Raw genomic sequence first — 27,331 nt, 5'->3', positions numbered from 1 at the left:
GTAGGGTGGGGTGATGAAAAGTGGGCCCTCTCCCACAGGACAATACCATTATTTCAGCTCCCCTGATCAGGAATGCCAGATTTCACAGCCCGCTACTCTCCTCCAGGCGTCAATCAAAGCTTTGCAAGGGTTCAATCGCCTACTGGGACCGCCCCCACTGGTCCTCTTCACAGTTATGAACCAACCTGAGAGCTTCCAAAAATCTATAGTCTATATTCAAGTCATGAAACAATTCAAACAGTCGTCACTACTGGAGACAACAGTCCTTATACTTAATTTGGAGTTTAAATGAGCCCAATTACATACTATTCATACACTTTTGGGTGTTTTTAAGAAGTGTCAAATGTATTATTTGCTTATTTGAGTGGCATAGCTGTGTGTACAAAAGTGTGCAGGAGTCAAGTCTTATTAACTAAATCTTGGTAATTAGATGGGTGGAGGACTATGTCCAAATATCTACATCTCTGACTAAAATATTAATAGGTCTAACATTTTAAATATGGGGTTATTTAGTTAATCACAAATAACTGTTTATTATAGACTAGGCTACTTTATACATATCTTGAGTGGGATTGAGGTTAACATATGTTCTAAAGCCAATCCTTCTTATGAAAATGGTGGCTTCTTGTCTCCCACCTTAACCACCAGGAAAAACACTTACAAATTTCAGATAATGACACAAAATATATGTTTTTGTTTAAATTTAAGTGTTTTATTGTTAATAAAACATATGTAAGACAGTTAAATTGCAAACATTTTTTGCAAACATATTGTAGAATACGGTCAGTACCAGGAAAATGTCTGGTCCTTCGGGTCAGGAGTTGTGGTTTAGTGACATATTTTGAGTAAAGAAATATATTTTAAATGTCGTAGTACAAAAGGAAAGTATTATAGTTATTTAGTGGATTACTTAAACTAAAATATCAACTAAATATTAAAAATATCAATTTCATGTCACTGGTGTTACCCTTCTATAAAAAAAATATATATAATAATAAATAATAATAATAAAAACATTTTTTTTAAATGCAACATCCTTGCCAACTTCTTACTGTGTCAAAGGTTCATGGTGGGTCTGCACTCTCTCTTCATTTGTTAGCAATTTGATGATTAAGTTGGTAATTTCAAGCGAAGCGTTAGGATGTGTCACTGGTGTTACACAGTTTATAGTAAGGGGAAAAGGACATTTGATTAAAATAATTTATCAAATCACATGATTTTCTGATTAATTTACAATTTAAGAAGTGTGGTTTGAGCTACTGTGGCTGCCTACTTAGGTATTCTGTATTTTCTGAAGATTTGGTGTTACTAGTCCAGGGTTTCCCAAACTCGGTACATGGGACTCCAAGGGGTGCACGTTTTGGCTTTTTGCCCTAGCACTACACAGCTGATTCAAATAATCAACTAATAATCCAGCTTTGATAATTTGAATCAGCTGTGTAGTGCTATTCCAAAACAAAAATAAAGTTGTACTAGTCACTGGGGTTACCATCACTGGTGTTATTATAGAAAAATTGGTTTTGTTTAAAGTCCATTATTACTAATCAAAAACATTTCTTAATATTATCATGAACCTTTTATGTCTTTGATTATATAAGCAAATTAAATAGTCAAATTATATTCTGGAAAGCCTGAATTGTCATTAAAATATAGCTGACACCAGTGACAAAAAGGCAACACAAGCATATTTAATGTAGTACAAATATTAAAATGCATTACATTGTTAACTATTATCTGACTAAGTTTTGGTTAAAACATTTTTTTTTTTAAATGTTGTTGAGTTGGCTAGTCAAAAAGCCTCGACCCTAATAACATCCACAAGCATAGCCTTATCGTAATCATTATGGTTGAATCCTGTTATAATCAATTTAAAGGCGCGTGTGACTTTTACAGTCGAAAAGGTGGATAGAGTGTACTGAAAAGTAATGGTGATGAGAAATTTGTGAATGGAAGATAGTTAATCATGCATTCATTATAGGCTGTGGTGCTCCTTGTAGCCTATGTGACCAATCCTGGAACCGATAAAACGTTGAACACCTCGAAACTAAACCAATGGCTTATCATATGGCAAAGACTAGCGCAAGAAGAAGCCAATCAGTAGAAGGCATGCAAACGAGGAATTTGCTCCGGCAGCCTCTGAATGTCAAGTAGTCAAAGATGGAGGCTGGATCTGGGAGGCCGTGCGGTTGTGCATGAAAGATTTGCTATTTTCTCTACAAGCGCGAGAGAAATGTCTTTATACTTACGCGTTTTGAAAAGACGGGATGAATTCCTAATGTTGCGGACACATAGTTGTGGTTCATAGTGGGTTTTGTCCCTATATTTTTGGTCAACTTTTCATTTTTTTTGGCTGACGGATTGATTGTGGTCCCTCCCTTGGCTAGGTATCATTTATGAATTTGGGGGGTCCTCTGTGTGAGTAGCATTGGGCGGAAATGGCGGGAGCTCAGGGCGAAATTGTGAAGGGTGGAGAAGAGTGATATTTAAAAATAATTAAGGGAAGAGAACATCAAAATAAGGGTTTATCATTTTCATGCGCATCAGGACCTTGCTTTAAAGACTGTGCAAGGAAGAGCTCCCTCTACAAGATTCGACCAGTTTGTGTTTTCCTCATTCTGGATTAATCAGGAAAAATGCATGTTTAGTCCTACATCAATGCACCACGTATAATTTGCTGGCTATTAGAATTGTGAGCGACATTCACGATCATGGATTGTGCACAGAGTCAATGTAGGCTATGTAACAAGTCGTCTGTGTGATAGTGCGAGAGCTGGCACGTTGGGTTTGCAGATTGTATCCATTCCTGCTACTGATAAGTATCCTTTTGACATAGAAGTTGAAAGCTCAAGAAAAACAAAGGTTCGTTGACAAGTTTGTGTTCTATGTTGGTATTAGGCCTATGTGAAATATCTGAATTATGTAATTATAATCCATGGGGACTACAGAGGTAACACTGGTCTACTTTGCAATTTACACGTAGGCTATTCGTTTTGCACATTTTCCATCTTTTTTTATTTGTCTTGTTATAAAGTAATACCACGTTTATTATATTACAGGGCCTAAGGTAGTCTATTCACTAGCAGCTGTAGAATAATTTCATGAGTTGGGCAAAATGCTATGTTCAAAAGTTGTCGCCTGAATGGCTGACCAATGATAGAAAAAAGGATTAAAGCCTACCTAATTATCTTTTAAATAGCCTACCTCTGAGTTTTTATTTTGTTGCACAGATAATACAACAAATAGGCATAATAAATTATTGGTTGTTGAGGTAAGATTTCAGAGTCTAAACACAAAAGTGAACAAATGATAAATGTGCCTGATTAAGTTTCAACTATGGTTTTAAGAGTACAAAGTCTACATGAAAATGTTGCACAGTAACAAAATGTCCCCGTTCTCAGAATTAGAATACATTTCATTGGAACTAGTCATGATTCAGGGAAAAACCCTTTTCTCTCAGTTGTGTGAGGAACAACTTTTTTTTTTAATGATGCATCTCAAAATGATATAGGCACAATTAAACCTGTATAAAGTAATTAGATGATTGACACATATGTGTGTTTTGTATTAAAGGGAAAGAAATTAAAATAATTAAGTTTAGGCCTATGTGATAATGATGCTTTCAACATAATTTTTCTGGCAAATGAGTTCTGGTAAAAATGTAGGCCTCCCTTTAAAAGATGTTTGCGTGAATTAGAGGGCAAGTAGTCTACTTGCATGTTTTTTCTGAATTGTCTCTAGAAACTACTTCTTGATAACTGTAATTATTTCCCTCTCTTAAATTGCTGCATTTCCTGAACTACTTGGTGTTAACTATAGTGACTCTCTCTAAACATTGTATATTTCGTGAGGAGTAGCCTATTCTTGTTTTTAAACTGGGTCAATTAATCTAGCAGATTAGAGTTGGTCAGCCATTGCTTGTTTGATAGTGTCATGGTGGAACAGGAGGATTGGAGTAAGAAGCACTACTATCTTCAGATGAGGCTGATGGTGTCCATGTTGTCGTCCATTGCCCTTTTTCTGTTGTACTACTGGGCATTGAGATGAGCAGTGCAATATTAAAAGGGCATTGGCTGATGAAACGGAGAGCCACACCTCCCTCTATTGCCTTAACCTCTCACCCCTCTGAGTTGACAGACAATAAATATGAGGGGCCTACACATGTGGCTGTGTGTGAGGCTACAGGAACACTAAATATCAGGCTCCTTAATAACTTCTTTACAAAGATTAAACTTATGTTGTTTGTTTCTGAAGTTGAACATGTAGACCGCTGTCAGAAGATTTTAAGTCAGTACAGCTTTATATCTATAGATATTAGTGTGCCCACATAGTACGAGTCAATTAAACAGTATTTTGCAGCTATGATCATTTTACATCTGGTGTGTACAGATATTTGTAAAATTGTTAGGTTTGAATATATATTCTATTTTATGGCAATCTAACCACCCAAGTAATGTTCAAACTATTGATGAGAAATGTGAGCTACACACGGCTGCTTATTTAAAAGTGGTTTAGTTTTAGCTGAATCTCTTCTATTGGCAATGGAGAATGGCTGTCCCCATGTCCACGTGCTGACACATGCTGAGGTCAGCTGCTTTGACAATGTTGCACTACTGTACCATTCATTCTAGCAGTGCAATAGTATTGTCATAGCATTTGGCCTCAGCCCTCTCTGAATTGGTGGTAAGGGGATAGTGGGTGAGACAGGAATAGTTTTATTGCTGTCAAAGTCTGTGTTTCAGAAGTATAGTAGTTAACTCTTGTGAACTATAGACATGTGGCCCCAGTATGTTTTTAGAACAGAATCTAAAAGTAGCCCATATAGCACTGTAAAAAGTTTTAAATAGCTCACTCCAACATCCTAATTTAATTGAGTAAAATATGTTTTCCAGATTCCAAGTAGTTATAGTGGTAAGTTAAACATCAGTAGAGCACAGCTGTATAAATTAGGAAACAAATGACATCCTAAGACTGAAAATATTTCAATGTAGTTAAAGGCAAGAAACTAGACATTTGTTTCTGTGTAGTTATTTTGTATTCCGATTCTTGATGTTTTCTAAAATATGTCCTTTTAAAATGCAACAAAAATTAAATAAATGCTTCAATTTCTGTCTCTTAAGTCAGTTTAAAAAGTTGTACAGTAACTTAGTGATAGTATCTTGTTGTGTACCCATGTGTAAGTTCCCCAAATTAAATGAGCACCCTCTGTACTGGGCAATAATTTACATATACACTAGATGACTATTAGGTGGCGCTGTGTTGAAGCCACCGTTCCGCCATTTTGGCACTCTCCACTGTTGTAAGTTTTTTAAAATTGGAAGCCATAGAAATGCATTTATTATTATATATTCATTACTTTTTGTCACATTTTTTCTATTACAGACACATTAATCCAATGCTTACTTTTAAATTAGATTGTTTGCGAAACATTTAAAAAATGAAGACATATGAATATATTTTCCTTCAAGTTTCATTTTTAGAGATTACTAATGTTACTGTCCCCACAACAACAACGAATAAATACACGTAATTTTGTCCTTGAAATGTTCAAATTAAATATTGTAGAATTCAAATAATTCCTATGTAGAACTGCTCTTACTAGGGAGTGCCAATGTGGCCGACCAGTGGTTTCAAAGCCTTTCACTGGCCAATACACAGGATCAGCAATCCAGGGTTTATATACATCATTGGTAGTAGTGGCAGGCAGATCGGTGGGGGAGGGGAGTGTTTTGGAGGAATGCAGTGAGGCAGGTCCTATTCTGTGTATGGTGGTGGTGGGGAATGGGGTGAGCTGGGATGGGGGTGCAGGGAGTGCTCCTGTGTGTGCCTCATCCGGGAGCCTTTCAAAGGATCAGACTGCTGGGAAGTTGGTTGTGAGTGTCATCAGGAAATGTATTAGATGAATATGTATGAACTTTCCAATTTGTAAGTCGCTCTGGATAAGAGCGTCTGCTAAATGACTTAAATGTAAATGTAAATGTATTGTTTTGCTTCAAATAATTATAAACTCAGCTCTGTTTTTAGCTCAAAACTAATTCAAATTCATGTTTAAGCTAACATTCAACTGCCAAATGCAATTATCTTTCAGTGGAAGATTAAACATTTCTTAACTGTACAGAGAAAAAAGTTTGAGTGTTGGAGAACATCAAGGCAAAGCTCCTTGATCAATGTCACACAATGTTGGTGTACTTTTGTTTAAATTTTTCTCTTTAAAACCCCTTCAACTGCCAGTCTGAGCAGACAGTCCCATTAATACATTATGTTAATGTATTTTCTGTTACTGAGCCTATTTGATATTTCTGCAGCTACACTATGTATACAGAAGTATGTGGACATCCCTTAAATTTGTGGATTTGGCTATTTCAGCCACACCCATTGTCGAGCACACAGCTAATGCAATCTCCATAGACAAACATTGACAGTAGAATGGCCTTACTGAAGAGCTCAGTGACTTTCAACATGACACCGGTATAGGACATCACCTTTCCAACAAGTCAGTTCGTCAAATTTCTGCCCTGCTAGAGCTGCCCCGGTCAACTGTAAGTGAAGTTATTGTGAAGTGGAAACATCTAGGAGCAACAACGGCTCAGCCATGAAGTGGTAGGCCACACAAGCTCACAGAACGGGACCGCTGAGCACGTAAAAATCGTCTGTCCTTGGTTGCAACACTCACTACCGAGGTCCAAATTGCCTCTAGAAGCAACGTCAGCACAAGAACTGTTCGTCTGGAGCGCCATGAAATGGGTATCCATGGCCTAGCAGCCACACACAAGCCTAAGATCACCATGCGCAATGCAAAGAGTCGGCTGGAGTGGTGTAAAGCTCGCCGACATTGGACTCTGGAGCAGTGGAAACGCGTTCTCTGGGATGATCAATCACGCTTCACCATCTGGCAGTCTGACGGACAAATCTGGGTTTGGCGGATGCCAGGAGAATGCTACCAGCCCCAAATGCATAGTGCCAACTGTAAAGTTTGGTGGAGGACGAATAATGGTCTGGAGCTGTTTTTCATGGTTCGGGCAGGTGAAGGGAAATTATAACGCTACAGCATATAAATGACATACAATTATATTCTAGACGATTCTGTGCTTCCAACTTTGTGGCAACAGTTTGGGAAAGGCCCTTTCCTGTTTCAGCATGACAACACTCCCGTGCACAAGGCAAGGTCCATAAAGAAATGGTTTGTCGAGATTGGTGTGGAAGAACTTTACTGGCCTGCAAAGAGCCCTGACCTCAACCCCATCGAACACCTTTGGGATGTATTGGAACGCCGACTGCGAGCCAAGCCTAATCACCCAACATCAGTGCCTGACCTCACTAATGCTCTTGTGGCTGAATGGAAGCAAGTCCCCGCAGCAATGTTCCAACATCTAGTGGAAAGCCTTCTCAGAAGAGTGGAGGCTGTTATAGCAGCAAAGGGGGGACCAACTCCATATTAATGCCCATGATTTTGGAATGAGATGTTCGACGAGCAGGTGTCCACATACTTTTGGTCATGTAGTGTACTTACCCAGGCTTTGTACATTTTTGAAGAATATTAATTAAAAAGCGACTTTGTTTGCTTTAGGGAGGGACAAGATATGTATTGATCATTGAGTTGATTTCATCTTGAAGTGAAGTCAGTATTAGTAAGGTGGAGCAGATCTATCTCAACCACTTGACTGTGCGAAATTCCCCCAGAGTGAAGAATGTGACTTGTTGAGGCTTGCTTGCATTGCTTTCTGGGAAATCCTGGAATGCGTGGAATGGGGGACGGTGCCATGGGTGTGTGTGTCTGCAGTCATATCTAACTGGGTAGAGCACTGAGAGTCCTGCACTGAATCCAACAGGTCAGTGGTTTGGAGCACCACTTGTGTGTGGCTCAGGCAAGCTCCATTACACCCTGTTAACTGCAGAGGATAAGTTAATGAGTTAATTAGCTACTCATACAGTCTCACAAGGCTGTCTGAGACACAAAGTACTCCCAATTGTTTCAGACAATTTTTTATTTTTTTTATTGATTCCCAAAAACATTTTCATAATGTTAAAATGTATGCTTTTGAGTGAGTAAATGTGCTGTGAATAAAAGCTATGGTTTTGTGTTGGTCTGCTGTTAGAATAAATGAGGTAGCCTATATGTTTATTTGAGAGAAATAAGATCAAAAAGAAAACTGCAAACATTTAATCATTAGGTTAAAATGAACTGTTGCCATAGTTGTATTACTTTTCTTTAGATGCCTGACTTTATTTTGTCTTTATCTAGATTGAGTCTCAATAATGAAATGTTAATACTGTACATTGAAATATTTAGATTCATCATTGAAATTGGTCTTCATTGTATAGTTAAAGAATCATTTGTATTTCATTTATTTATAGATCTATTTAGTAAACTGTAGGCTATGTAAAGGCCACATTGCCTTGAACAGTTTTGTCGTGTTTTTGTCTTGAAAAGCAATGATATGCAATTAAATCTTGTGTAGCTATAGTCACGGCTAACTGCAACGATTGGCCATTGTATAGGAAGGGCTCGTGAATAATGAGGAACAAGGGCAAAGTGGATACACATGACGCACCCGTGTTCCCAAACGTGACCCAGCTTCAATCTGTGGGGCCACCTTTAGCAGTGATAATAGGAAGAATATGCCATATCTTTTCAACCGGAAAATATCAATTAGGCCTAGGTTTTTACATTTCTGAGATGTAGTAAATATAACTAAGCCTATATTTCTTGTATCATTTGAAGGTTGATTAAATAAATAATTTTAAACTGCTGAAAACTTGGACGATTAGGATATACGAGCAAATGACTTAGCTTAAGTGCTTAAATTCTGCCTATGAATCTGTGTTACTAAAATCAAATCTTTAAGAAAATGATTTTGACAGCAAATGCAGTAATCGGATGTTATTAACATTTTCAACGATCTGGCGAGAGGCAACGAAAGAAACATCCTTTGGGCCAGTAGCACACGCTTGCACCTCAATATGACTGTAGCCTATTTGAACATTCAATATTTGTGTTATTCCGATTAATTCAGTTACATTATCCACTTCACATTTCAATGAACCAATGCTTTCGATGGTAAAGGGGTTTTAATCCCTGTTATTTTGAATGTGGAAGAAACACATTATGAACCTACAGTATAGTCTTCCAAGTTTCGATGATAAAAATGACATCCCACCCATAGGTTTGCATACAGTGCAGTTGGCTGCAAGCGTTTTGCACAGAACAGCGATTTGATGCCATCCAATGGGCAGAGAGCGTACATACACCTCAAGAACCTTGTTTGTTACACTCAAATTAATGTTAAAATGCTGTAATTTTGTTTCACCGTTCTAGAAAGGATACATGTTTTGGACTCCTTACTTTTATTTGATCTATGCATGTTTAAGACAAACAGCATGGTCCCTTTAGGCTAGGTTAGGATTCTAAAACTAAAATAGGGTATGCTGTGAAGAGTAGCCAACAAGAGATAAGTAAATATTTGTTATACTGTATGTAATAATTGTCATAAATCCATCTAACCTTGGTCTTGTAATAACCACCAAACAAGCATATCCACCACAAAGGAGCTAGCTACATCCTTATTGAACATAGGCTAATGAGCCAACCTGCATAATAATTCACCACAAATGAGTAACATTTCATTAATGGTCACTGAACATGTTTCAGTTTACATGCTCATTGAAGTTAAAATACATTTGCACAGGGAACAAAATCAGTATTGCATATAGGAGTGTAAAAGTACTGTAGCTAAATAGATACATAAAAAATACATGTATTATTAAGACAAATATTCACTTATATACATTAACCTAGAATCAGTGTCTATCCAAATAGTATTTTCCCTAACCCTTGGCAAACTGATCACATGGGGAAAATGCAGGGGTGATTGATGAAAAACTAGTTATAAAACTGTCTTCCAGCAGGTGGCGCTATATATATCGTATTGTGTCTTAAAAAAATTGCCAGTCCAAAAAACACAGACACCTTTCTTTTTGATCTGGACGAACAGTCATGTCAAAACGGAATAATTGTTTTGTCAAATACATCCTCACGTGTCTTTCAGTTCCGCTGTGTTATCCTCACTCGCCCTCTGTAAGAAAATAAAAGTTATATTTTAAAATCAATATGGACTACAAAGATATACTTTTTTCAGGACTTAAAGCAAGACTGTCTATTTTAACAGATAAATACAGTGTTTATTTAAATGGAAAATGCAACATAAATAACAGATAGCTGTGTAGGTATGAGTGTCAAACCTTGGCTTCAGCTATCTTCTGGATTTGGTCCAGAACAGAGAATTGAGGTGAAGGGAAGTCAAGGGGGTGATTATCCACCGAGGACTCATGGGGCATCTGGACAACATCAGGAAGAAATGTTTTTTTCATGGTCATTTCAGCATGAGATTTTATGCAAGAAGAGATGCATGTCCTTGTTATTATCACAGGGATATCTGAGGTGGGACTCACCAGGACAGGTGGGGCTCTGAACAGGTAACTGAAGGGGTAGTGGAGCAGATTGATGCAGGTGGAAGAGTACAGGTCAGCGTAACGCATGAGCTGGCTGGCAAACAGAGTCTGTCTGGAGCCACTCCGCAGCAGGCTGCCCATCTGCCCATAGGACAGATCCATCCTATAGGTCACCACCTGTAAAACACAAGGCGACGTACCGCACATTAAAAAATACTACAGTTTACTATAGAATACTACAGTACTTACTATATCATTCTGTAGTAAACTATAGTATACTTAAGCAATAAGGTACTGTGGGGTGTGGTATATTGGCCATATACAACACCCCCTCATACCTTATTACTTAAGTATACTTTAGTTATATACCTTATTTCTCTAGTATTGATGCCCTCAAGGAGAAAGCCTCCACTTCTATGTTCAAGATAATAAAACAAAAACAGCAGAGTAAATACTACAGTAAGGTCTGAAAAAACACCACAGTAAATACTATTATTGAATCAGTTTTTTTTTGTCAGAGGCTACAACAAAAATGTGTGCTGTTGGGGGTACTCGAGAACTGGAGTTGGGAACCACTGTATTAGAACATTTCTCAGAGAGGGGTTATGTGTCAGTGGGCATGGTTTACCTTCATCCTGGTCTGAATGGCAGTGATGTCTGGGCACTCTCTACAGCTACTGTCCAGGTGCCTAAGGAGAGAGGCCAGTCAGATTGACAACATCATGCACAGCTCTGTCAAGTGAAATAATAGGCAAGTGTCACTCATAGAACAAAGGAAATGCCCACTCACTTGTACAACTCAGCTAAAAATATATCAAGATGCTTCAGCTCTTCAAAGAGATCTTGAGGAAAAAGAGACACTCATCAAAATGGTGGCCAAGATTACATTACCTAAGGTATGTAAAGTGGCCACGTTATGCATGTGGTATATGATAGGTCAGTTTTAGGGTCACTGTGAGGTCATGAAGAGGAGGTTGACTGTGTTTGTACTCACGGTTCTTCTCTGTCCACACCTGCAGCTCTTTGGCCAGCTCAGGCACCACCAGGAAGGTCTTCCAACCTTGCCTCTTCTTAGACTTTAGGATGTCCCCAAAGATGTGGTCACCCACATAGAGAATGTCCTTCCCCTTCACGTCCAGCAGGTCACATACAATGTCTGAGGAGCCTGCAGGGAGGAGAGACAGATAAAAGAGGATGGAAAGTTGAGGAGATGTGACACCCACTGATATGACTCCCACTGAAACCAAGATGGGTGAAACTCACTATTCCTCTCTCAATTTAATACCATCTTAATCCCTTTCTCCTATCTTCCCATTTCCTCTCTGTCCCTCTTCCTAGAATATGTTACCTTTTTTGATGATAATATCCCAGCTAAAACTTTTGGTTGCTTGGCAGTTGGGGGAATGTACATTTTTGGTTTCTTATTGGTTCTGAGAATGAAGCCATATGTTTCCTGACTTGTAAAATTCTGAGAATGGAAGTGAAAACCTTTGCCTGTTCTGGAAACATACATGTTTAGGTTGCAGGGAGGTTCTGAGAACGTTTTACTATGGTTCCCTGAAAGTTTTCCCGGGAGGTTTTAGTAATGTTCTGAAAATGGAAATTATAGGTTATATGAAGATAATTAAATAACGTTCTGAGAACATGTTTCAACAAGACTGCTAGCTTACTTTTGGTTAACTGTTTTGAACGCCAGCACAGATAGGACACATGAAAATTATTTTAATTAGGCATTAATCATGCAAACACATTTCTTTTTAATTGTGGCAGTCAGATTCGAACCTATGATCTTCTGTTCTCTATCTATGTAATTAGTCCACTGTGCCACCAGGATTGAACTAGCATACCATGTTTTTTTTACACATACAAAGCTGGTCATTTTAGTCTACTCAAACAGACCCCATTTCAAAAGAAAATAAACATTCATTAAGCCAATTAGTGGGTGCGGCCAACACACTTGAGCACACTTAAGATAGAGTTTTGTTGATGCTGAAAACATAATGTATATGTTTTTAAATACATTCTTAGAACTTTCTCTGTACGTTACTAAAGTTTTCTTGTGTTTTTTATGGAAAGTTTTCTTAACATTCTCAGAACAATTTGAGAACATGACTTTAAATAGGACAATGAGAAAACCTGTAGGAAACGTTATGCTGAAGTACTGAAATTCCCACAGAAGAGCGTTGTTTCTTAACGTTCTAGTAACTATTTGAGAACATTCCCAATGTCAGACCAGTTGGAGAACGTTCCTAGAACATTACCAAAATTTTAATGAAATGTAACCATGTTTTAACTTTTAGGAAACGTTCTGTTAAAGTAATGAAATACCAAGAAAATCATGTTTTTTGTCAAGTTTCTTAAATGTGCTGAGAATGTTCCAAAGCCAATCAACTATCCTGCATCATTCCCAGAAAGTTGTGGGAAGGTTGTGTGGAAAATAACCATAGGACAACCAGGCTCTCACCAACCTCTAAGAAACATTTTGTTATGTGCTAGCTGGGATTAACATTTGAATTCTTACCGCCAGAGTAGACAGTTCCATGCTGGAGGTCTCCAGTGTATGTTCCAATACGGAGCTTCCCTGTGTTCTATGTTGGATAGATATGAACAGAGCCATGTATTTAGAGAGTTGAGCCAATGTGGTTTCTGCATTATGAAGCATTTACAGTGCCTTCAGAAAGTATACACACCCTTGACTTTTTCCAAATGCTGTTGTGTTACAACCTGAATTTAAAATCGTTTTCCCCCCACTACACACAATACCCCATAATGTCAAAGTGGAATTATGTTTTTAGAAAATTTTACAAATTAATAAAAAATTTAAGCTGAAATGTCTTGAGTCAATAAGTATTCAACTCCATTGTTATGGCAGGTCTAAATACGTTCAGGAGTAAGAATTTGCTTAACAAGTCACACAATAAGTTACATGGACTCTGTGTGCAATAATAGTGTTTAACATGTTTTTTCAATGACTACCTCATCTCTATACCCCACACATACAATTATCTGTAAGGGCCCTCAGACGAGCATTGAATTTAAAACACAGATTCAACCACAAAGACCAGGGAGGTTTTCTAATGCCTTGCAAAGAAAGGAAACTATTGGTAGAAGTGTACAAATTAAAAAAATATTACATTGAATATCCTTTTGAGTATGGTAAAGTTATTAATTACACTTTGGATGGTGTATCAATACACCCAGTCACTACAAAGATACAGGCGTCCTTCCTAACTCAGTGGCCAGAGAGGAAGGAAACCAATGGTGACTTTAAAACCGTTAAAGAGTTTAATGGCTGTTATAGGAAAACACTGGGGATGGCTCAACAACATTGTAGTCGCTCCACAATACTAACCTATTTTACAGAGTGAAAAGAAGAAAGCCTGTACAGAATAAAAACATTCCAAAACATGCATCCTGTTGGGGGACAAGGCACTAAAAACATTCTGCAAAACATGTCCTGATTACAAAGTGTTATGTTTAGGGAAAACCACACTCCATATTTTCAAGTATAGTGGTGGCTGCATCATGTTATGGGTATGCTTGTAACTGTAAAGGACTGGGGAGTTTTTCAGGATAAAAAAATAAACAGAATGGAGCTAAGCAAAGGCAAAATCCTAGATGAAAACCTGGTTCAATAAACTCACCTTTCAGCATGACAGTAACCTAAAACACAAGGCCAAATATATACTGGAGTTGCTTACCAAGAAGACAGTGAATGTGGCCAAGATACAGTTTTGACTTAAATCTACTTGAAAATCAATGGAAAGACCTGGAAATGGTTGTCTAGCAATGATTAACAACCAATTTGACAGAGCTGGAAGAGTTTTTAAAATAATAAATGGGCATGTGTTGCACAATCCAGGTGTGGAAAGCTCTTAGAGAATTACCCATAAAGACTCACAGTTGTAATCACTGCCAAAGGTGATTCTAACATGTATTGACTCAGGGGGTTGAACACTTTGACGTTAGAGTATTTTGTGTAGATTATTGTCTTTTTTTTTTTACAATTAAATCCATTTTAATCCCACTTCGTAACACAACAAAATGTGGAAAAATTCAAGGGGTGTGAATACTTCTGAAGGCACTGTACATGACACTCAACATTCTATGGCAGCCATGTTAGCTCCCCATTAACATTACATGGGGAATACTTAAACAATGCTATATAACTGAATGTATAGAATTAGAACAATACACAATTCTAAAAACTGGCATAACTCTAAATATATAGCTCTGGATTAGAACATTAATCTAATTGCGAGGTGTGTTAAAGGATATTTTCTATACACACCATGTGATGATGAGTGAAAGGTTCTTACCGTGTCCACTTGTCTCAGCACAGTTCCCTCGGCAAAGAACAGTGGCTTCCTGGTATCCACGACGACAAGGTCAAAGAAGGCGCGCCACGTTTTTTTGGGGTACTTCAGGAAAAAAATATTGAAATGTTCATTAAAATGAATGGTAATTTGTTCCCCAAAACCCTTTTCCTTAATTTGAAACTGGAGACACCTAGACTAACCTTGGCACCTGGTGGAGTTTCAAGCAAGTATTTCATGATAGCCTAGGGAAAAGAACAAAGACACATCCTTAGTATAAAAGTGAATAGAATAGAATGCATTGAACAGACATCATGACCCATGCAACATTAACAACTGACCTCCGTGTAGTTGTAATCACTGTTGGTCGCCAGGAACACTTTGGCCACCTCCTTAATACGAGTCAGGAGAACAGGCAAGTTTAGCTATCGAGAAGAAGAGAAAGGGAGAGGGTTAATTCCTCTGGATAGAGAAAGTTTAGGTAATCTCAGAGACTTTGTTGAATGTCATTAATTAACTGAGATATCATCTCATAAATTATGTCCAAAACACTTGGTCAATATACTGTATCCAGAAAAGGTATCCAGTATGGAAGAGCAATTAAGGGAGGTTCAAAGTTATTTTCACTCACGTCTCTGACGACATATTTATCCAAATTCCTCAGAGTGCTTTCCTTCAGACTGCCCTATATGACAAAATGGAGAGAGTCGGTCTTTACACAAAGGCACAGACAGTAATGTTTCATAATGTGTGAGTATGTGTGTCGGGATGGGGTGGTGTATGTACTGTATAATGCTGACCGTATCATGAACATAGTCCATTGCATCTCGGACATCCTGGAACATGCTTCTGAAGGACATGAACAAGTCACCATGTTTGAAGCCTTTCTGGCAGCTAAAAAAAAATAAAAAAAATACAGAAACTACAGTCACATTATTCACTTATGTTTTATGATTTACTATTCTCACAGCTGTAGAGAAAAAGTGTCAGCAACGAGAAGAGGGAGGAGGATAATAGAGTCCACTCACTTTTCGTATCTGCTGCATCTGGTGAAGAGGTCCACAAGGCAACCATCCAGATACGTCTCTGTGGGAGGAGCAGGAGGGCGTTACAAAGTCATTCTACTTTATTTTATTTGCAGCATGATTGTACAGAACTACACAAAATAACACTGTTGTTGCTACCTGAAAGGTTGAAGAGAGTACTGAGGATATAGAAGCGGTCAGTGTTGCCTCTCTGAATGAAGTTGTTGGGGTAGTAGTCTTGGATCTTGTCCCTGTAGCGAAGGAAAGTATGTGTTCAACTAGCAAATTAAGGAGTAGCCACAGGTGCATATAAAGAAGTGTAACATGATAAAAACATGCATACTGTGTAGTAGAACCTCATGAAGTAAGCTGGTCTGACAACCTCCCCAATAACACCAAACAGCTACTATTGGAGCATTTCTGGATGATGAGTCATTCAGAGAGAACCCACTGAGCCAGAAGATAACAAGATAACAGACAGAGTGCACGTATCCCACCAGCACTATCAACGTCACAAGACCTCTCTTTTGGAGTCTCTTGACTATGACGTTCAGCTAGAGCTGGAGAAACATCCACTGGCCTTCTCCAGTGAAGCAACACTGTAGTCTGCCTCACTGTAAGAGTATGAGGCAAGGATCCAGTGGCGATTGAGTGGATTTGAACTAGAACCGGAGCCTCTTGATAGCTCAGCTGCTGGTAAGGGATCCCAAAGACATCTAAATCCTGATATATGAATGTAAGATGGGCACTATGTACATGTCCAGCTAAAGAATAATCAATATAGTCTTTCATCTTTCATGATAAAAAAAAACAAAATACACATAGTCCTACTTAAGACTCACAATAACCCAAAGATGAACTCATAAGGAACTCACGTAATCATGCAATAACACACATGTAAACACATACAGACATTCATTTGCAAACGGCACCAGGTGGTGGATATAAATATACTTTTTAATATTTGTGAGCTGGTTACATCACCATTGTAAGCCAATGGATGAATAAAAAATGTGAAAATAGTGCTGCTATATCTGCATCCAACTAATGTTTAGAAAAAACGTTTAACATTCCTGCACACCTTGTGGAGTATCATGTTAGCTGTGAAACAAGTTTTAGAGGATATTATGCGTTCATTTCTCAGTCCTCCATGAAACAACCAGGAACATGGGGGCTGTTTTATGTTGTAAGCTTAATATAACGGCAGTATGTAGGCCTACTGAGACAAATGCTCACAGTTGGATCTGACCAATGTCAGGATCAGGCTCCCTTGGTCTCCAACATCCTCTGTTCTCGTGTAGAGCAGGGCAACCCACAGCCCATCCCCCTTTCATCTCATAGCCTAGTTTCTCAGTCAGTCCATCTCCTGTACCCTCGACAAGATAAAAACAACTCCTTCATACAGCTGCAATATATAGCCTACACATAGGTAGTGTATTCTGCTTCTTCTATGAAATGTAACCAGCAGAGAATGACAAAATTCACTGGATTCAGTTTGATAAGATGTGTATAATATATCGGTCTTTCAGAAAACATGGTATTTTAAATGAGACATATGAAAATAGTCACATATTGACCTTGTGGTTTTCTGTGATCGTGCTCTTTTGATGTTTGACAGAAGAGCTGTTTCACCCTGATGACCCACTGAGTAGACATGCCGATTTGCTGTGTGTGCGCGCGTGCGTGTGTGGGTGTGTGTGTCATTCCCCTGTTCCCCTGCTTAGATGACTTTGCAAAGTGGTTGTGCAGATGTGCCCTCAGTGACAGTGTTGACCCAAGGACATCCTGTTACAGAATTACAAACAGTATACTCACAAACAAACAAACACACACACCAGTCTTGTATAACTAACTTTGTGGGGGTCACACAATTCAGTCCCATTCAAAATCCTATTTTCCCTAACCTAACCCTTATCTGAAAACCTAACCTTAACCCTAAATCTAACCCTAGCTCCTAACCTTAACCTTAACCCTAACATTAATTCTAACCCTAAACCCACTATAAATAGCATTTGACCTTGTGGGGACTAATACAATGTCCCCAAGTGGTCAAATATTTGTTTGTTTACTATTCATGTATAATGAAACACGTCCACATGCACACACACACACACAAACTATTGTATTTCCTGTGATGTATCACTCACCTTTTTAGAAAGGTGAAACCATGACTGCACAGCAGAATGTTTCCATTGGAGTCCACCTTCAGCAAGTTACCATACATTGTGTCAAACACCAGGCCGCTAAGGAGGGAGGAGAGATTGGGATGAAAAGGAGGAAGAGAGAGCCAGGGGTGAATATGGTTATGCAGAGATAAGCAGAGAGAGGAATGGATGGGAGAGGGATAGATGATATCTTTTAGATTTGTGGCTGCTCTTGATAGTATCAGTAGGTTACTTTTTATTTCTGCTCTATTTTGACCAATCTTGTTATTCAACTGTTACCAGGCCTTTGGGGAAACTATCTCTGCAGGAGGTCTATCTGCTGATGAAGTGATAAAATGTCAGATGTTTCTCCAGCATAGTGTCCCCCTGAGGCAAGGATACAGAAAATAGAATGCACAGAGCAACAAATGACTTGAAAAAGAATGGTTAGGGGTCATTTCATAAGTAGAGTCCCATGAAGAGCCCCATCCTAACTAAACATGCTTTGCATCAACACAATGCTAAGGAGCTCCATTTCATGGAGAACAGAAGAAAAAAACATATTTGTGAGTAAAGGGTCATGTTATGTATTACCAAACTGATCATGTAAAAATAAACAGTATGCAAATGTGTGTGGGATCAACAGGAAGAGAGAACTCACCGTGTGGGGAAGGTGGGGTCGTAGGTGTAATGCAGTAGCTCATGGGGATAGCCTATAGACACCAGCCTGTCTCTGAGCAGCTCAAAGCCCAGGTCCTCGTAGTCAGGAGACTTGTACTCTACACACACAGGACACATCAGTATTCATCAGTGAAAATTTAACAATGTTGCTATCCTCATATACTGTTCAATATAGTTCTGAGCGGTATACTATAAAGTAGATTCAAGCTAACATGCCTAAATATTTTGAAATAACTTAGTTTGTTTTAAGGTTAAGCTTGAAATGGGCATAGTCTAACAAACAAAAACAAATTTAAGTTTAGCTTTCTTAATGAATCAGGAAATCAAGTTATTTCTGGTTGTTTAGGCTAACTCATTAATCCTGCTTTGTAGTATACCCCCTGATTGCACACCTTAAATCTTTGAGACATAGATTTTCATATTTTCTCCAAAGGTCAGCCTTTTTTGGCCCTTTACCAGTACAATCACATTTTCTCTTTGTTGGAGTAGGTCTACTGGGGCCTGTTGCACAAAAGTAGAATTAAGACATCCGGGATAAATGACTCAGCTGAGCTCAATGAAGCCAAAACATGTGCGTCCAGGCTTAATTGGTTGCACAAAGACCAAGCCAGGATGAGCAGACACGGATTCATTAAGCCAGGTGAAACCAATCCTGGATAGGTGCGCGCTCACGGCTCACTCAAATAGACCCCGCCACAGATCACAGATTAATTGATTTACCATGGCAACTAGAGCCGCGTACTTTTCCCCGTCGGAAGCACAAATCCTCATGGAGGCATACGAGGAGGTAAAAGATATAATTAAGAAGAAAGGCAACACCGCCACAGTGATAAAGCAAAGAGAAAAAGCGTGGCAAAGTATTGCAGACCGCCTGAATGCGTAAGTAGTGCACAATTACACACTCACCGCTCCGCTGAAACATCACAATTACAATTCAAATATTTAATTCACATCTCCAAAAATGCAGTTGTACTGTAATTATGAAACGGTTACATTTTTAATTGAAATGCACTGCAGATATGAGTGAAATTGTGTAAAGTAACTCCATCACACTGTATAAAGCTATGATACATTTTTTGATATTTTTACTGAAAACAAGACAAAAATACCAAGTAATTTTTTGCAGTGTGACTCCATTAAATGTGTGTGTGTGTGTGTGTGTGTGTGTAGATTAAACATGAACGGGCCAAAACGGACATGGCAGCAGGTCAAAATCAAATACAAGAACATTCTGCAGAATGGTATGGTCCCTGACTAATATTTAACAAAGCACAAGCATATATTGTACCCAGAAGGTGCCTGCTCACACATTGTCTGTACTGTTTTAGCAGTGAAAAAGAATACCCACAGACAAGGCACGGGTGGTGGGTCACCAAAGGCTGACCTTACCCCAGCAGAGGACATGGCCTTGGAGCTAAATAAAGGCAGGCCCGTCTTAGAGGGGATCCCTGGGGGGAAAGAGACGAGCATAGGTTCCTCCCAAGATGCCACCCGCTTCATTCAAGGTATGTCCTTCCATCTCTACATGGGATACAACCACATTCATATTGAATCAATTTGGACTGTCTGACTTTGGTTTACCTATTGCCTTGCAGTGTCTGGCAGCACTGTGTTCCTGTTAGAGCCACCAGCACAAGCACCAGACGATGCTGATCCAGTGAGTACTCCATCAAAGGCATACTGTAGGCCTGGCATGTCTTGTCTACTAGCTTCAATATGAATCCGATTAAATGTGATAGGGTGAAGGCCCCAGTGCAGCAGCAACAGCACATGATGGAGACGATGATGAGGAGGAGACCATCTCTCTGGATTCCAGAAGGCATGAGGTATCATGTTAAGACTGTGAAAGTACTATTTACTCTACAATGGTGAGGAGTCCTCATCAAAATCAAAAAATCTAATTTCTTTTACAGGACCCAGATGCTATACAGTGGGAAAACCAGCCTGGCAACATAGTGCGTATTAATAAAAGGACACCACATCCTGCCAAATTCCAGCTGCGCTAATTGTATTGTGTTCACAGAGCTCACAAGCTATCAGAAAGTTGTATGGCAACCACCTCCGGCGCCAAATAGAACTGGCAGACATAGACATTCAGTACAAGAAGAAAAAGATGGAAAATCTTGCACTGGAGTCCGAAATAAAAAAGAGGACAATTAGGAAACTGGACCTTGAAATAAAAAAACTTGAGAGGGAGGTGAGATATGCCTTCAATGTACACTGTATGCTAACTGTAACACAAATGTATTAATCATTATTTTTCTTTCCTCCCCCAGCTCCAAGAAGATGACACAGCTCAAAATAAAAATTAGGTATATTCTCGTAAAGTCAAGTGAGCCATGACATATGAGCTCTTATTGTGAGCACACAGGACGGTGGCATCTTTCTAAGGTTTTTTTTATTTTCCCAGCAATCAGTACAACCAAGTCATCGTTATAAGGCATCGCCCTCTTTTGCCCACCCCCCCAGCACCAGGTGTGGCCACTAGCCTATATGAAGGCCCAAAATTGTGTGTTCCTTTCTGCTCTGACAATGGCATGCCCATTCGTGCGAGATGTGGTGGATGAAGAAGCACTTGTGCTGAGGAGAGCCTTCAGGCGAGAAAGGGTCTTCAGGGACCGGTTGGACCCACTGGCCTTCCCTGATGACCATCTATATGAAAGATACAGGTTTTCTGCAGATGGCATCAGGTATCTATGCAGACTACTGGGTCCCAGGATTAAGCACCGCACTGCACGGAGCCATGCACTGAGTGTGGAGCAAATGGTTTGTGTGGCCTTGCGCTTTTTTGCTAGTGGAGCCTTCCTGTACTCAGTGGGGGATGCAGAACAGCTGAACAAGGCCACAATTTGCCGCACAATAAGGAGTGTGTGTCTGGCTATCAAAGCATTAGCAGATGTCTTCATCTCCTTCCCTGGCCACAGAAGACTCTGTGACATCAAAGAGGAGTTCTATAGGATTGCAGGTAAGAGGATCTACAAATTACAGGACAACTGTTAACACATAGTAGGATACTCATTACTTTGTGTGACAGGTTTCCCCAATGTCATTGGTGCAGTGGACTGCACACACATAAGGATAAAAGCCCCCTCAGGTGCCCATGAGGCCGATTTTGTGAATAGGAAATCCTTTCACAGCATTAATGTTCAGGTGAACATAACTTTTTGATATTGTCCATTGACGAACACTCTGCATTGCCAGTGATGTGCATTGATTGGTGTAATATTCCTCATCTTATGATTTCAGATGGTCTGCAATGCTGACTGTGTGATCAGCAATGTTGTGGCAAAATGGCCTGGCTCAGTCCATGACTCCAGAATCTTTCGGGCCTCTGAAATCTATCAGTGCCTATCACAAGGTAAGCCACACAACCCCTATTTATAACCATCATGGCTGTGTCAAGAATATCACTGTGTTTATGAGGTAGTAATGATGAGATTTTGTGTTGACAGGTGAATTCTCTGGTGTGTTGCTGGGAGACAGGGGGTATGGCTGCCAGCCTTTTCTCCTGACACCTTTCACAGACCCCCAGGAAGCACAGCAGGCCTACAACCATGCCCATGCCAGGACCAGGGCCAGAGTTTAAATGACCTTTGGCCTCCTGAAGGCACGCTTTCACTGCCTTCACAAATTAAGGGTCAGCCCTGTTAGGGCATGTGATATTACTGTGGCTTGTGCTGTCCTCCACAATGTGGCCTGCCTGAGGAAGGAGAGGGCCCCCAGAGTGCCACCAGCCATGGACTGGGACAATCCGGCAATCTTCCCTGATGACGACAGTGGTCGGCTGCTGAGGGACCAATATGTGTTGAATTATTTTAGTTAGTATGTGTGCTTTCAATTTTGGTTAAATATGTCCTGCGGTGGCAGAGGAATTTGGGTTTTTTTGGGTTCGTTTTTTGACGAATTTGGCCTCTTATGATGTTTGTGCGGTATACTGTGTGTAATACAAGGCTGCAGGGAGGCTACTGCATCCATTCATTTGTCTGTTCAGTTGATGTGTATGGATTTGTCCTGCATTTATTTTAGTGTGCAGACATGCAGGGTGTGTTATATACAGACCTTTGAATGTGTATGTATCATTTTGTATAATATGCTTGGATTCTGTGCTTTCCATCTTGTAGAGTCACTGTGACTTCAGTTTCGAAAGGAGCTGATGGTTTACCTGCTTTGTTTTGTCCTTATTCAATAAAGGAACATAATGTTACACATTGTGTTTTTATATTCATATGGAATGTGTATTTGTTTATATGACAGAGTACTAGGGCCACACTGAAGAAAAAGGATAAAGTCATAAATTTATGAGGCTGGTTCTTTCTGCAGAAAAGCTACATATTGTTTTGATACTTATGACAATGTGATACTTAATATTCTGGCACATCAGCATGTCTTTGTTTATGAAACCATACTGAAGTACAATTTCACGAAATGCCCCACATCTGTCATTTTAACAACTGTCCTCCTTTAAAACAACTGGTTACAATATTATGACTTGTGTTTTTTTCCCCTCTGTGGCCCTAATATTCTATCATTTTATATATAGCCTTATAGTCTATGGGAAACTGTAAATTATCTAATGATAGCAACATCATCTAAAAATCATTTTTTATCCAAAATCATTGAAATTAATGATCACAAACGTTTAAATAATAACAGTGGGTCTAGTTATATGTGATAACAATGTATAGTGAGCAGTGAAATAACTATTGGTTTCCATTTGTGGTGACTGCTGACTGACATTAGGGATGAGATTAAATAGATCCTGGAATTTAGCCTGGTCTGGAGCAGGCTAGCTCCACAGAATAAATCTCCATGGTAATTTATACCATAACATATCCTCCTGCCCCCTATCCATCTTTAGTGCAACCGGATTACGGATCAATTGAGCCAGGATCACCAAGATATCCTGGCTTAATCCCTTATCCTAGTTTTGTGCAACAGGCCCCTGGTCTACTATACTGAACAACAATATAAACACGACATGCAATAATTTGAAAGATTTTACTGAGTTACAGTTCATACGAGGAAATCAGTCTATTGAAATAAATTCATTAGGCCCTAATCTATGGATTTCAGATGACTGGGAATACAGATATGCATCTGTTGGTCACAGATAACTTAAAAACAAGTAGGGGTGTGGATCAGAAAACCAGTCATTATCTGGTGGGAACACCATTCACGTCATGCAACGGGACACATCTCCTTCGTTGATCAGGCTGTTGATTGTGGCCTGTGGAATGTTGTCCCACTCCTCTTCAATGGCTGTGCGAAGTTGCTGGATATTGGCGGGAACTGGATCACGCTGTCGTACACATCTGGATCGATGTGTACGACACACCACTCTATGCAATTGTGCAATTGTCACACCACTCTATGCAAAAAAATGCAATTGTGTTCGCTGTCCGTAGCTTATGCCTGCCCGTACAATAACTCCACCACTGGGATTCTGTTCACAACATTGACATCAGCAAACCGCTCGCTCACACGACGCTATACACATGGTCTGAGGTTGTGAGACCGGTTGGACGTACTGCCAAATTCTCTAAAACGATGTTGGAGGCAGGGTATGGTAGAGAAATTAACATTAAATTCTCTGGCAACACCTCTGGTGGACATTTCTGCAGTCAGCATGCCAATTGCACGCTCCCTCAAAACTTGAGACATCTGTGGCATTGTGTTGTGTGACAAAACTGCACATTTTAGAGTGGCCTTTTATTTGCCCCAGCACAAGGAGCACCTGTGTAATGATCATGCTGTTTAATCAGGTTCTTGATATGCCACACATGTCAGGTGGATGGATTATCTTGGTAAAAGAGAAATGCTCACTAACAGGGATTTAAACAAATTTGTGCATTTGAGAGAAATAAGCATTTTGTGCATATGGAACATTTCTGGGATCTTTTATTTCAGTTTATGAAACATTTAATATTTTTGTTCAGTATAGATGAACCTACCTGCCAGAGTGTAGTCCATGTCAAAGCCATAGCATTTGATGTTCTCCAATGGTACACTCCTATTGACAAACACCCTGTAATCAAAGGAAAACAGGACAGTTGGAGTTTCTGAAGTGATTATCTGGGAGACAAAACAGGGGTCAGTTGAGGAGAAGCAGATCTCAGATGGGCATGTCAAAGCTTTTCAGAATACCCAATCAGCTGTACAAGAGTATTTAATGGCATGGCTTGAATATGGCTCCAAATCTGACCTATTGTCTAAGACCAGTTGCTGAAACCTTCAAGAGTAGAACTCATTTTGACAAATTGACTCAACTTTCTTCAAGCCCATGGAAATCAATCAACTTGAGCACAATGCTGGTCACATTGGGATATGCCTCACCAACTATATTCTTGGGAAGAAACCATTAAAGAATATCTTATGCTGCACATTCAGCTCGTAGTGCCGTATCGGGCGCTATATCCTACTGCACTACATCACATCATCACAGTCCTACTCTTATCAGTTCATTAACATATGTCTTCAAGCCTGCCAACATGGACAGCCACGTCCATCTAGACTCTAGAGGAAAGATATTTAAGGCAATGTTTTTTTTAGGAGGCTGCAATGGTATTGGCAAGGATTTCCGAGACTTGGCACTGCTTATTTTTTGATGACAGTCACGTACCGTGATTAATGTATCCTGATTCAACTCATTGAGCACACTCTGCATGTGATCAAACTTTGCAGTCGGTGGTGCTGCAACAGAAACTGTGGTCAGTTCTCTCTAGCCTCTACCACACAGAACTCCACCTAATCATCAGTAACAGGTTTATATTTCAGTAATGGACAGCCTATGTAATAACTAAATCCATATGTTATAACAAAAATATCTTTGTTCAATCAAGAATGGAACAAAGACTTGGAAACCACAATGAAAAGACAGAATGGGCAACTTCTGAAAATAGATTGCTGTATTCAAAAGAACTACCAAACTAGTTAAAGAGAGATCGCTTTCGTACATATCAAATCAGGACTCTGATCAGTTCAGTCATTCACAAGGTAACCACAGAGGGGTTTCCTGTGTCACCAGGTGATATGGAGCCTCTATCAGTGACACCAGGGGAGAGAAACCCATCTCCCTCCTGTCAGAGTGGCCTACACCTCACCCCGTCTGTCTGTCTGTCTGTCTGTCTGTCTATCTGTCCCCAGCTCCTGCCAATAGCAGCCAGTTCAAACATATAGGGTAGCTGTTAATAATTCACCTGACAGCTCGTGTTCTGGAAGCGTGTTGCTGAGGAAGCCTCACTTGAGGAAGCCTCACTTGAGCGAACAACAACAGTCACCCTGAGACAACAATCCCCCTGAGACAACAGTCACCCTGAGACAACAGTCACCCTGAGACAACAGTCACCCTGAGCCAGTGGGTGTCTGGGAAGTATGAACAAGGCTACTGATGGAGTATATCTGGTTTGAAGCATGAATAGCGTACACTGACAGTAATTGGTTAAATAATATACCTGACACTGGTGTAAGGGGATATTGAAGTGTCCCCCCAAGTGTGATTTACACCTGAGTGACTGAGAACTTTTATCAAGGCTAGAAAAGACCTAAGATGCTCTTCTCTTTTAGACCTCAGCCAAACAACTAGCCTATAATGTGGAGGAAGAACAGAAATGAGTGACTCTTACAATCGAGGTGTGAAAGAGAAGGCGTCCCTGACCTCACATACCATTCCTAATCTCCACTCCCATTCACCAATCAGAACAGGTAATGTGAGTCTGTCTGACAGATCTCTGGGGTGGCAGGTAGCCTAGTGGTTAGGGCGTTGGGCCAGTAACCGAAAGGTTGTTAGATCGAATCCCCGAGCTGACAAGGTAAAAATCTGTTGTTCTGCCACTGAACAAGGCAGTTAACCCACTGTTCCTAGGCCGTCATTGTAAATAAGAATTTGTTCTTAACTGACTTGCCTAGTTAAAAAAAGTAAAGAATCTCTGTGCATTGTCAGAACCTGATACAGCAAAGGTGTCGGATCACAGTAACAAAGCGTATAGGCTACATTATCACAAAGTTATAAAATGCTCATGTAAAAAACAGAAAGCACATTTTCTCCAAGTTCCAAGTATTTGAAAAATGAAAATAAAATAAGCTGAGCCAATTAGTGTATATGACACAGGACATGCCCTATGACCTTATGCAAACCTGTATGATATAACCATACCTGGATTGGCCTCTACAGCCTACAGGTTTGTGTCACATTTATACTACAGCATTGCCAGTTTTGTAAGCACTAGTGTAGGATTGGACCCAATACTGAGCTGCACATGTCATATCTTTATGGGTGTAATAAATATTATGCTACATCAAATAATAACTCACTTGTGCTGATATTCCATGTTCTTCACCAAGGGCACATCGGGTGAAATGCTCTGGTCTGTAACAGATTTAGTAGGTTGATCTGTCACAATCCGAGTCGGATCCTCCATAGTCGTCGCTGTAACAGCCTCTCCAGATAGGGGGATAGTGAGATCTGACATGGGTAGCCTAAGTCCTAGCTGTCATCTCACTAGAAGCTTACTAACTGGAGGCTTTTAAAGCTCCAAAATACGCAGATCTGTGCGTAAAGGGTTTCACTACACGTCAGTAAACAGCCACTCCCATGCTTTAAACTTCGTGGTTCGGTAGTTAAAAGTGGGTGCGGGGGTTCTGGGACCTACTGCATCCTATCTTGTCTATGAATTGGTCAAACTCACAGCGGACTGGAAACTGGCTTAAAATACCGAGATAA

The 27,331-nt window shown here is 39.7% G+C and overlaps 2 protein-coding genes across 11 annotated transcripts; one reads left to right on the top strand and one right to left on the bottom strand.

The window, feature by feature from the left end:
* Positions 1-686: 686 nt before the first annotated feature.
* nt5c2l1 (5'-nucleotidase, cytosolic II, like 1) lies at positions 687-27,237 on the bottom strand. Of its 4 annotated transcripts, XM_071350429.1 has the most exons (19): positions 26,923-27,062; positions 25,232-25,302; positions 24,564-24,637; positions 18,593-18,710; positions 17,935-18,030; positions 15,947-16,038; positions 15,791-15,848; positions 15,563-15,656; positions 15,394-15,447; positions 15,104-15,187; positions 14,966-15,007; positions 14,766-14,867; positions 12,968-13,034; positions 11,441-11,611; positions 11,237-11,288; positions 11,075-11,135; positions 10,447-10,623; positions 10,237-10,332; positions 687-10,070 (listed from the first exon to the last, which is right to left on the bottom strand). In XM_071350429.1, the coding sequence occupies exons 3-19, from the start codon at positions 24,580-24,582 to the stop codon at positions 10,029-10,031; spliced, it is 1,425 nt and encodes a 474-aa protein (XP_071206530.1). In that variant the 5' UTR covers positions 24,583-24,637; positions 25,232-25,302; positions 26,923-27,062; the 3' UTR covers positions 687-10,028. The 4 variants fall into 4 exon arrangements, with proteins under 4 accessions (XP_071206530.1, XP_071206529.1, XP_071206532.1 ...); XM_071350428.1 differs by lacking the exon at positions 25,232-25,302 and having other exon boundaries at positions 26,923-27,229; XM_071350431.1 differs by lacking the exons at positions 24,564-24,637; positions 25,232-25,302; positions 26,923-27,062 and adding an exon at positions 18,232-18,318.
* On the top strand, positions 19,115-22,837 carry LOC139543908 (putative nuclease HARBI1). 7 transcript variants are annotated; one of them, XM_071350439.1, is made up of 11 exons: positions 19,115-19,491; positions 19,783-19,853; positions 19,941-20,117; positions 20,208-20,269; positions 20,352-20,438; positions 20,526-20,567; positions 20,636-20,809; positions 20,889-20,924; positions 21,023-21,577; positions 21,859-21,970; positions 22,065-22,837. In XM_071350439.1, exons 1-8 carry the CDS (start codon positions 19,334-19,336, stop codon positions 20,922-20,924), a joined length of 807 nt encoding a protein of 268 aa, XP_071206540.1. In that variant the 5' UTR covers positions 19,115-19,333; the 3' UTR covers positions 21,023-21,577; positions 21,859-21,970; positions 22,065-22,837. The 7 variants fall into 7 exon arrangements, with proteins under 7 accessions (XP_071206540.1, XP_071206539.1, XP_071206538.1 ...); XM_071350438.1 differs by having other exon boundaries at positions 20,636-20,924; XM_071350437.1 differs by having other exon boundaries at positions 20,636-21,577.
* Positions 27,238-27,331: the final 94 nt, after the last annotated feature.

This window comes from Salvelinus alpinus, chromosome 18 (genome assembly GCF_045679555.1).
Source record: "Salvelinus alpinus chromosome 18, SLU_Salpinus.1, whole genome shotgun sequence".
Classification (NCBI taxonomy): Eukaryota; Metazoa; Chordata; class Actinopteri; order Salmoniformes; family Salmonidae; genus Salvelinus; species Salvelinus alpinus.
This window is presented reverse-complemented; position numbering and strand designations above follow the sequence as displayed.